Source organism: Sphaeramia orbicularis, chromosome 13 (genome assembly GCF_902148855.1).
Source record: "Sphaeramia orbicularis chromosome 13, fSphaOr1.1, whole genome shotgun sequence".
In the NCBI taxonomy this organism is placed as follows: Eukaryota; Metazoa; Chordata; class Actinopteri; order Kurtiformes; family Apogonidae; genus Sphaeramia; species Sphaeramia orbicularis.
The window spans coordinates 45,590,379-45,603,003 of record NC_043969.1 but is presented as its reverse complement, the minus strand read 5'-3'; the positions used below and the strand labels follow the sequence as shown (position 1 = coordinate 45,603,003).

Genomic DNA, 12,625 nt, shown 5'->3' with positions numbered 1-12,625 from the left:
ACAGAGGAACTACCTGTATTTAGTGATTTAGACATTTTTCAGATTCAAAAGCAGCAAAAACTCCATTAATCTAATCCTCTTGTCCTGTACTGAGGCTTGTATTTGAGGTTTTTCTGGCTGAATTATAAAATATGTGTGCAGGAGAAGAGCGGCCCAAAGTAAAACTAATTTGTGCCTCTTCTTGTCTAAATTAGATTCTGGATGTGAGAAGTGCTCTCCACACCCTGATGAATTCAATTAGATCTGAAGGAGAAACGGTCAGAGAACTGATGGACAACAGCAGCGTAATGTTGACACTAAGACGACGGCAGGTCTGAGCTGAGTCCATCTGGTCCTTCACATTCAGACAGTTCACCCTGGTCCTGTCTGGACTGTAGATTTACGGACGCATTCAGAGGATCGCACTCATTTAATGCAAACCAAGGACCAGGTGAATTCTCTAGTGATTTCAATGTTAGAGATCAATTTCACTGTTGGAATAATGAGTTGGTGGTTCATCTAACTCTGTGTCTGCCTTTATTCTGTTGTGATGTTCAGACCAAACCAAACCTGTGTAGTAACAGCTTATGTTTTACTCTCAGGTCATTTAACCTTCTTGTATTCAGGTGAGTATATTATGCACACTTTGCCTATTGAAATATTGAAAGTAGAGGGAAGAAAATATTGATGTTTATATGTCAAATCAGCATGAACAGGATGAACTGTAGCCATGAAGTGTCCCAATATTTTTGTCCATATCCCATAAAGACCCAAACATCCAGCTTTAACCAAAACCATCTACTGATCTAAAGTGTTTAATAGCTGTTGATCCACTAATCCTATCAATACATGTAAATAATTAGTGTAAAATACAGTTTGTCATCTTTTCATGGTCATCAGATATGACCCATTTGGACGTTCAGAGGCTCCATAGTTACCATGAAAACACTGTCATCTTCTACAACACTGATTCATCAGCAAAACCCATGGAGTTGGATCAATGACAATGGATGGAGACACTTGATTTATGTTCAGTTAAAGTTAAATTTTACTGAAAAAGTCAGTTTTTCTGCAGTTTTCTCCATCAATTTTAATGTGAGCTTGTATGAACATTTACATGATCAGTGAATTAAATATAGGAAAATACCTGATGTATACTGATAAAATTCAAAATACAGAAGATAATATTATAATAAATGGTGATAAGTCACTTAAGAAAGGTTAAATAGAGAGAACATTTAATTTGGGAACTGACACCAAAGTCGCACTGGGTTTTTATGGGATATAGTTTATAATTATATACATTTCCTTTTAGTGTAATGGGAGATTTTTCCTCCTAAGTGAGATGTGAAGAACATAGATGGTTAGTTGTGGTAGAAAATTCTCATTTACAGTCAGAGCACGAAAAATACTATAGAAATTTAGAGGTAGAATATTTAAAACTAGCGGAATGAATAAAAAAAAAAAAAATCTGTATTGAGAGAAATTAAGTAAAAACCATCTCTGAGGCATTTTGGAAACAAAGATAAGAATTTAAACCAAACTAACCAATGCAATGATATTTATCTCAATATAAAACTATATTACGACATTTGTCATTATTGTTTTGTATCCCATACCCCTGTTAGAAAAGAAACACCTGAATTCAACATGTCCACATACTTTTGTCTATATAGTGAATATTTTATATATTTTACCATAGCTAGATAATATACATTCACGGAAAAAATTATTAGACCATCAAAAGTCATCAAAAACAATGGTTATGCAATCAAGTACTAACTCCTGTGTGTATCATGTGACTAAAACAGACAGAAAAGAAAACATGGAATGCCTAAAAGCACTGTTTTTGTCAGTACAATGCCATAGATATTGATATAAGAACTGAAGTGATTTTGGTTATTTTCAAGAAAACATGGAAAATGGATAGATATCAGCCCTGAAATTAAACTACTATGAGCTATTTTTGTTGTTATCATTATATTTGTCCAAACAAATGTACCTTTAGTTGTACCAGGCATTAAAATGAACAAGAAATTGAAGAAAACAAGGGGTGGTCTAATAATTTTTTCCACGACTGTAGACATGTAGCTCACAAGCCGACAAAGTGTGGACACCCCTGAACTAGAAGATTCAGCAGAAAAACAGTAAAATTAAAGAAACTAACTGTGTTCAGGTGCAGACAGCGACTGACTGTGAGGAAGGAAATAGGTATACAAATAAAACAGTCATTAAAATGTTTTACTTGTGAATAATTAACAGTTCCAGGTCTGTTTTAACTTTACTTCTTTACTTCCTCTGAGTGGATTGAACTGAAAAATATAATAAGCCCCAAATTGTCTAAAACACCACAAGACACATTTATTTAACAAAAGCACCATTATAATTAGTCAGACTCTTGATACTAATCAGAAAATAAACTCACACATTCTCACAGTGCAGTTTGTCGTCCGTTTCCCTCCAGGCTTTGACTAAAGTGCATGTGTTGCATATATTACACTTTCATTCATTCATTCCTCGTGACTTTTATGGGATGCATGAGGCTGATCTAGACCTGTCCAGGTCTGTGATTGGCTGCCTTTTCCATGTGATAAATGAATGTTTGGTTTGGTCGAAGGTAACACCAGGACAGCCGGCCTCTGCAGAACTTCCTTTATGGTACAGGTCTCAGCTGGTTTTAAGGCTCATTCTAGAGCAGGGGTGTCAAACATACGGACCGTGGGATGAATATGTGAAATGCAAGATATTAAAGGGGTCGTATTTATGTAAACCCACTTTTATTAGTCTTTGGTTCATTTATTTGTGTATTTGGACCCTAATAGTTCATACAGTTTGAATTTGAACCCTCCAGGTGCTGGCAAAAATCGAGTGGATTTCTACAACCTGTTTTAATTCCTGTTTAATTTGTTACATTTTGTAACTAGTTACGTCACGATATTTGCACATATAAAGTCCAGATTTCCAACAAACATTTCTCCAAGTACGACATAATTTTTTTATCAGCAGCAGCGGTTGTAGTAAAAACTGAAAATGTGTCCAAACTTCGAGGCGATTACCAAAAATGTTCAGTTGTTGGTTGTATTAACGAACGCAAGTGGTCAGAAATAGGGTTGAAGATGGACCTGTGGAGTTGAATTAATGAAGAATTCAGACCCAAGCAGAGCATTTACAGCAGGGGTCTCAAACATGCGGCCCGCCAAAGGTTCCAATCCGGCCTGTGGGATGAATTTGCAAAGTGGAAAAATTCCACTGTTACGACTGTCGAACTCATTTTAGTTCAGGTTCCACATAGAGACCAATATGGTCTCCAGTAAAATAAAAGCATAAGAACCTACAAAAAAATAATGACTCCATATTTTCTTCTCAGTTTGATGTGAAAAAAAAACAAAAACATTATGCCTTCAGATATTGACAATTTCAAATTTTTGTCTTTTAGTGCAAAAAAAAATCACATTAAATTATGAAAATATTGACATTTACAAACTATCCTGTAACAATAAAATGTGAATAACCTCAACAAATATGAACAACCTGAAATGTCTTAAGAAAATTAAGCACAATTCTAACAATTTTCTGCCTGTTACTAAGTGTTTAGTGTCTTTGTAGATCTGATCCGTAATGCACATGTAAAAATGATAAGTTGAGGCATGATATTGTTAAAATTGCACTTATTTTTCTTAAGAAATTTCAGTTTTTTCAGGTTATTCACATCCTTTTTGTTTGGATAGTTCATAAAAATAAGTATTTTCATAATTCAATTGGGGTTTTTTTTTTTGCACTAAAACAAAGACAAAAATTTGGAGATGTCATTATTTATCGGTTATTGTGTTATTATTTTACTGGTCCGGCCCACTGGAGATTAAATCAGGCTGAATGTGGCCCCTGAAAGAAAATGAGTTTGAGACCCCTGATTTACAGTTTATGTAGACCACAGGGAAATGTCTGAAAATGAAGAATTCTATTTTAAAAAGCAAAATATCACTCCTTAAACAATCAATGATGTCAAAATCATTTTAGTTCAGGGCCCACTTACAGACCAGTTCAATCTAAAGAAGGTCAGACCAGTTAAATACTATTATAATAACTTATAAATGATGACAACACCAAATTTCTGTCTTTGTTTTAGTGTAAAAAAAAAGGAAAATTACATGAATGTTTACATTTATAAACTATATTCTCACATAAAATGGAACAACATGAACAACCATGTATACCCTGAAATGTTTTAAGAAAAATAAATGCGGTTTTATCAATATCATACCTGTTATACTAAATGTTTATGTATTTGTAGATTCACTGTGATCTCTAAGTGGTAATGTACATGTGTAAATGATAAACTGAGGCATAATATTGTTAAAATTGCACTTTTTTCTTAATATATTTCAGGTTGTTCATGTTAATCTAATTTTTTAAAGAATAGTTTGTAGATGTAAACATTGTCATAATGTAATTTTACTTTTTTCACTGTCAAAGAGAAAAGTTTGGAGTTCTCATTATTTATAGGTTATTATGTTATTATTTTACTGATCCGGCCCACTTTAGATCATATATTGAGGTGTATGCGGCCCCTGAACTAGAATGAATTTAAGTTTCTGTTTCTACTGTCAAGAGTGAAAGCAGTGAAAGTCCATCTGATCTGATTTTTATTGCTGTTTGCTCTGTAAACCGTCGTCACATTGCGTCGCCTTAACCCCGTAGACTTTCTGAAAATGCAGTAAAACTATAAAAGTGAAGCGACCGTGAGCAGGTGGCCGAGGGCAGCAGATCTGGTGAACTCTGAGGATCTGGTTTCGTCTGAGGACAGATGGCAGAGGAAGAGGCTGACAGACCGACCGGAAAGATGAAGGGGGTGGGGGGGGGGTCACATCATGTTAACCAAACCTGGTCCGGTGTCGTCGACTGATGGTTAACGAGAACCAGAAAGAAAACACCTCGGCAGCCGGTGAACGGCGTTCACAGTTCACACCTCAACATCGAGTTTCAACGACCACAAGTAATATTTACACGAACAATTTATCTATTTTCTAAATCTGCTTTATTCTATTATTATTTGACCCCTTTTAATTATTGATTCATATCTGTTTCTCTTTTATGTCCTTGAATCTTCTATCATGTTTCATTATCTATTATCAATTTTCTATTATGTTACATGTCAGTTTAAAGTGGTCCTGTGTAATACTGACACTCCAAACTGTCGATGTTCAACAAACATTTGATCATTTTAACTCTTTTACATCGTGATTTCTGAAGTTCTGACCATAATAAAAGTTAAAACCACAAACAACCATCTACACAGGACTAAAAATTAGGTTTAAAGCAGTGATATTTTGCTTTTTTTAAATGGAATTCTGCATTTTCAAACATTTCCCTGTGGTCTACATAAACTATAAATGCAATGTTTGGGTCTGAATTCTTCATTAATTCAACTCCACAGGTCCATCTTCAACCCTATTTCTGAGTAATGACACTGGAAAGGTGTTTGGAGCGCTGGCCCTTTAAATGCACATAACCCCATCACTTCTTTTCTTTGATGCTAATGGTTGTTACCTCCACCAGGAGGTATTGTGATCACTTTGCTTTGTGTGTTTGTTTGTTTGTGTGTTTGTTTGTTTGTTTGTTAGCAACTTTACGGGAAAACTATTCCAACCATCTTTACCAAATCATACCCACAGATAGGCCTAGGCCCTGGGACCAACACATTAAATTTTGGGCCAAGTAGGCCAAAGTTCAAGGTCACAGCAAGGTCACAAAATCTCAAATTTTCCTGGCTCTCATCATTGAGCAATTTTTGAAAATGAATAAAAAAAATTCAAAACGACTCCAATTAGCCTCAAATTTGATACACTCGTAGCTTATAACAATTTCTTGTATCTGGCACAAAATTGTCCACACCCACAGTGGAATGTGGACTCTGTGGACGTTTCAATTTAACATTGAAAATCCCATTTACGACACATTTTTCATTATAACCCGACAAATATTGTTTGGAATTTAATATAATTTAACATACACATGACTGGTACCGAGCCTCAACTTTTTCTGCTGTATGGAACAACCTGGAAACTGTTTAATTTAAGAAGAAATAGTCGATCCACACATGCACACTGTTCGGGGTGCTTGGCGGAGGTTTCTGTGAACACTTGTTTCTTAAAGGTTCTCATCCCATCTGGTCTGGCAGAGTGACTCACTACTCCCTGTAGTGGTCACATAAATCCCACTCATATCAGTTCATATCTCTACAGTCCAGTACATTGTCATCTTTGGCAGAACTTCACAGCTCTTTAAACACTGATGATAATTACAGATCATTTTTTAATATTTGAAAGTAGAAACACTACACATAACCTCTGTTTTGTACGATGCTTTAGTCCAACTCCTCTGTTGTCTTTCCGTTTGTGCTGCAGCAGATGGAGTTCACTTGACCTCTGACCTCTGAGTGGAAGAGGGCAGCTTTTACCCTTTTGAGCATCAACATAAGGAAATGTCAGCAAACAAACCCTCGCCTGTTTCCCTTTTTGTGAAGACCTTTAACTGTGACGTTTAGTTAAGACAATAAAGATACTTATTTTTGATATATTGTTCTTTGATATCATAGTTTATCTCACAGTCAGTCACATTAGTTAAGGCTGTGTAAAGGGCAATGTTTGGGCTCTTTTTTGCAATTCAACTGAAATCATTCTAATTTGAGGAGCTGCAGGAGGTTCTGGATCACAAACATGATAAGACTCCCATGACCCCTCACTGTTCCTGCACCTGCCGCTCAATATGTCCGTCTGTCTGAGATGTTTAGTAGACTGTATGGACCTGGAGTCGGTCCAGTAAACACAGACACCACTTGATTAAAAAACAATATCCGAAACAGGCACTTAATACCTCTGATTTATTTATTTTTAAAACTTCACTGCATATATTTAAAGGTGTGCAATTTTTTTCCCTTCATAAATGAATAGCTGGGAAAACCCCCTGAGGACCGAACACAGAGATAATGAGGCGAAGTCAGGGGAAGGTTAACATCCGGTCGAAAAAAGTAAACTACAATAATCTAAACCAAACTTATATTTTTGGGTAGGTAATTACTTATATTTTTAGGAAAATGTATTTTGAAATGAGAAAAAAATTAGAGGAGTTTTCTGAGTGTGAATGTTTGGAAAGTGACAGTTTTGTGCCGTCAGTCTGTTTTCATTTTATAAACTATAAATAAACGACATTTATTCCAAATACATTGATATTTGACTATGATATTATTTATGTCATATTCTAAACACAGTTTTTAAAATTAATAAGTGCATACATCTATGCAAAATACATTTGAATATAATGTTAATATTTGTAGGTTGTAAATATCGTAAAAAAAGAAAAAAAAAACAAACATTTAACACTTAACACTAAAAGACATTTAACACCAAAAAAAAAACCACCCATAAACCGGAGTTAAAGAACCAACTTCCTAAACTCATTCATCTAAAAGAAACACCCAAGTCCACCTGAGTCTGCCTTAATCCACCTGAGTCTGCCTTAATCCACCAGAGTCTGCCTTAATCCACCTGAGTCTGCCTTAATCCACCAGAGTCTACCTTAATCCACCTGAGTCTGCCTTAATCCACCAGAGTCTACCTTAATCCACCTGAGTCTACCTTAATCCACCTGAGCCTACCTTAATTCACCAGAGTCCACCTGAGTCTACCTTAATCCACCAGAGTCTACCTTAATCCACCTGAGCCTACCTTAATTCACCAGAGTCCACCTGAGTCTACCTTAATCCACCAGAGTCTACCTTAATCCACCTGAGTCTACCTTAATTCACCAGAGTCCACCTGAGTCCACCTGAATCCACCTGAGTCTGCCTTAATCCACCTGAGTCTGCCTTAATCCACCTGAGTCTACCTTAATCCACCTGAGCCTACATTAATCCACCTGAGTCCACCTGAATCCACCTGAGTCTACCTTAATCCATCTGAGTCTACCTTAATCCACCAGAGTCTACCTTAATTCACCAGAGTCCACCTGAGTCCACCTGAATCCACCTGAGTCCACCTGAATCCACCTGAGTCTGCCTTAATCCACCTGAGTCTACCTTAATCCACCTGAGCCTACATTAATCCACCTGAGTCCACCTGAATCCACCTGAGTCTACCTTAATCCATCTGAGTCTACCTTAATCCACCAGAGTCTACCTTAATTCACCAGAGTCCACCTGAGTCTACCTTAATCCACCTGAGTCCACCTGAATCCACCTGAATCCACCTGAGTCTACCTTAATCCATCTGAGTCTACCTTAATTCACCAGAGTCCACCTGAGTCTACCTTAATCCACCAGAGTCTACCTTAATTCACCAGAGTCCACCTGAGTCTACTTTAATCCACCTGAGTCCACCTTAATCCACCTGAGTCTACCTTAATCCACCAGAGTCTACCTTAATCCACCTGAATCCACCTGAATCCACCTGAGTCTACCTTAATCCACCTGAGTCCACCTGAATCCACCTGAGTCTACCTTAATCCACCTGAGTCTACCTTAATCCACCAGAGTCCACCTGAATCCACCTGAGTCTACATGAATCCACCTGAGTCTACCTGAATCAACCAGTCTACCTTAATCCACCTGAATCCACCTGAGTCTACCTTAATCCACCTGAGTCCACCTGAATCCACCTGAGTCTACGTGAATCCACCTGAGTCTACATGAATCCACCTGAGTCTACCTGAATCAACCAGAGTCCACCTGAGTCCATTTGAGTCTACCTTAATCCACCTGAGTCTACATTAATCCACCTGAGTCCACCTGAATCCACCTGAATCCACCTGAGTCTACCTTAATCCATCTGAGTCTACCTTAATTCACCAGAGTCCACCTGAGTCTACCTTAATCCACCAGAGTCTACCTTAATTCACCAGAGTCCACCTGAGTCTACCTTAATCCACCTGAGTCCACCTTAATCCACCTGAGTCTACCTTAATCCACCAGAGTCTACCTTAATCCACCTGAATCCACCTGAATCCACCAGAGTCTACCTTAATCCACCTGAATCCACCTGAATCCACCCGAGTCTACCTTAATCCACCTGAGTCCACCTGAATCCACCTGAGTCTACCTTAATCCACCTGAGTCTACCTTAATCCACCAGAGTCCACCTGAATCCACCTGAGTCTACATGAATCCACCTGAGTCTACCTGAATCCACCTGAGTCTACCTTAATCCACCTGAATCCACCTGAGTCTACCTTAATCCACCTGAGTCCACCTGAATCCACCTGAGTCTACGTGAATCCACCTGAGTCTACATGAATCCACCTGAGTCTACCTGAATCAACCAGAGTCCACCTGAGTCCATTTGAGTCTACCTTAATCCACCTGAGTCTACATTAATCCACCTGAGTCCACCTGAATCCACCTGAATCCACCTGAGTCTAACTTAATCCATCTGAGTCTACCTTAATTCACCAGAGTCCACCTGAGTCTACCTTAATCCACCAGAGTCTACCTTAATTCACCAGAGTCCACCTGAGTCTACCTTAATCCACCTGAGTCCACCTTAATCCACCTGAGTCTACCTTAATCCACCAGAGTCTACCTGAATCCACCTGAGTCTACCTTAATCCACCTGAGTCCACCTGAATCCACCTGAGTCTACCTTAATCCACCTGAGTCTACCTTAATCCACCAGAGTCCACCTGAATCCACCTGAGTCGACATGAATCCACCTGAGTCTACCTGAATCAACCAGTCTACCTTAATCCACCTGAATCCACCTGAGTCTACCTTAATCCACCTGAGTCCACCTGAATCCACCTGAGTCTACGTGAATCCACCTGAGTCTACATGAATCCACCTGAGTCTACCTGAATCAACCAGAGTCCACCTGAGTCCATTTGAGTCTACCTTAATCCACCTGAGTCTACCTTAATCCACCAGAGTCCACCTGAATCCACCTGAGTCCACCTGAGTCTACATGAATCCACCTGAGTCTACCTGAATCAACCAGAGTCCACCTGAGTCCATTTGAGTCTACCTTAATCCACCTGAGTCTACATGAGTCCACCTGAATCTACCTGAGTCTACATGAATCCACCTGAGTCTACCTGAATCAACCAGAGTCCACCTGAGTCCATTTGAGTCTACCTTAATCCACCTGAGTCTACCTTAATCCACTTGAGTCCACCTGAGTCCATTTGAGTCTACCTTAATCCACCTGAGTCTACCTTAATCCACCAGAGTCCACCTGAATCCACCTGAGTCCACCTGAGTCTACATGAATCCACCTGAGTCTACCTGAATCAACCAGAGTCCACCTGAGTCCATTTGAGTCTACCTTAATCCACCTGAGTCTACATGAGTCCACATGAGTCCACCTGAATCTACCCGAGTCTACCTGAATCCACCTGAGTCCACCTGAGTCCACCTTTGTCAGTTTTTATCTAATCCAGCAGCAGCAGAACATTTGCATTAAATATGTAAATCAGGATGAAACTCAGAGATCCAGAAGGGAGGAGGGACCGGAGACACAAATCCAACCCCAGAACCACAGACCAACATGGACTCACATCAGGAAGTGATCAAAACCAAAAGACAAAACTAAAAAAACAAACAGACAAACTCTCCCATCTGCCATCATACCACCGTGGACAGGTTGAGAACAGACATTTAATGAAAAAATACAAATATATTTAACTGTAAAGTAGAGCTGGGTGATTAAAAAATGATTATTATAGTTATTGAGATGAGTTTTTACACCAGAACATACAACTTGGTCTTGTTTAATGTGTAGTTTCACTCATCTGTATTTTAATATGAATATTTTATCATAATTGTTTAGAACGGTCGACCTTCAGATTTATGAATGTTCAGCTGTTGTTTGACTTTTCTGAAGAATAGTCAAAAAAAAAAAAAAACACAAATAAACTGAAATCTGCAAAACAATTCAGATCACATATTCATGCATCAATAAAACGAGGGTTGAATCATAAAATCAGTGTCCTCATCTGTTTCTGTTAAGACTTTCAAAGCATTTTTGTCTTTTTACACCTTTTTACGTTTTATCTTTTGACACCTTTGACATTGTTTTAATCTTTTAATATATTTATGGATAATTTTTAGTCTTTTTATATCTTTAACATTTTCATATATTTACTTTGCTGATGATGCTTCTTTCTTTTTTGGTGTTTATTTTTTTCAAACCCCATCTCACTGCCCAGTTTCTTCATCATTCTGTCAGGTTATTAAAAAAAAAATAAAAAAAATCACTGTTCAACCATTAAAGAACTAATGATTTGACATTTTTATGATAATTATCAGTATGGACTTATAAGAAAACGGTTATGATACAACAGTTTTGTCTGTATCTCCCATCTCTACTAAAAGTGCATAAATTCTAAAGCAAATAAAACCAAAAAAAAAAAAGTCAAATGTATAATCTTATTTAATTTGTATAATTTCTATTTATACCTCCAACAATTTTTTTTTTAATTTTTATTATATATTCTTTATTATTATTATTATTATTATTATTATTATTATTATTTTTCTCTTTCCTAATGTTTTTACTTACATGTATTTCTATATATTTGTAATGTAAAAGATTATGTGAATTATGAAACTTTCTACCCTTGTTTGTTTACTATTATGTACATATACTGTTAATGCTAATTGTTAAAAAAAATAAAAAAAAATCTCTACAAAAAGCGCCAAGAAAAATCAGCCATAAGGGAAAAAAGGAGAATAAAACAAGTTATATTTACCCAGAATTCCCATGTATCTGTTGAACATCTGAGTCTTTTCTTCCCAAACATCCACTAATTCACTGACTGAAAACTCATTTTAGAGGCTTAGTTTTATTATTTAAAGCATAATTCAAACCAAAATGAACAACAGTATATTTTTATGACGCCTTCAACGATCAATTTTGGGGAAAAAACAATTAAAAAATATAATTGAATTCCTCGGATAAAGCCTCAGATCCAGTTTGAAACCTCATTCGTGCGTATTTTCTGTGCGTCTCCTCTCCTTTTCCACAGTCTGGGGTTCAGTGTTGTGCTGTGGATGTGTTTTTTTCCTATATTCCTGGTGTTGTGGGTCATGTGGGGTCAGTGTGCAGATCAGTGGCTCACCGTTGTTGCAGTACTGGAGCAGCAGGTTGGTGCTGTCGTACAGACTCCCGCACGACGCGATGCGCTCCGACATCCCGACGGTCCGACTCCGCTCCAGGTCCCCGCTCCGTCCGATCCTCCGACCCGCTCTGCGTTCGTCCTTCAGACCCCCACTCCGTCTGCTCTGCCCCTCATTCATCAACACACACCTTTACCTGCCTCGGACACGAGCCGCTCTCCCGCTCCCGACCTGCTGTGTGCGTCAAGGTGGACGTAACCAGAACCACTTCCGCTTTCACAATAAAACGCGAAGGGCTAAAAATTCAATTCAATCCAGTTCAATTCAGTTCAGTTCAGTTCAATTCAATTAAAAAGATAATACAATAAAATTTAATTCACTTAAAAGATTAAATCAAATTAAACCAAATCAAAAATATTACAATTAAATTAAATTAAAAATAAATAAATAAATAAATAACGTGAAGATCAATAGAAAAAGTGGATAATATACAGAACGACAATGGACACTATGTTCTAAATGTTTGTGTAGTAAAAATTTCAA

The 12,625-nt window shown here is 37.6% G+C and overlaps 1 protein-coding gene across 1 annotated transcript in view; it reads right to left on the bottom strand.

Annotated features, from left to right (window-relative positions):
- The window catches only part of eml2 (EMAP like 2), a 67,790-nt gene extending 55,513 nt beyond the window's left edge, over positions 1-12,277 (bottom strand). The window contains exon 1 of the mRNA XM_030151949.1: positions 12,085-12,277. Within this exon, the coding sequence (XP_030007809.1) occupies positions 12,085-12,262 (178 nt within the window). The 5' untranslated portion in view covers positions 12,263-12,277. The remainder of the gene's footprint in view (positions 1-12,084) is intronic.
- Between the last annotated feature and the right edge of the window lie 348 nt (positions 12,278-12,625).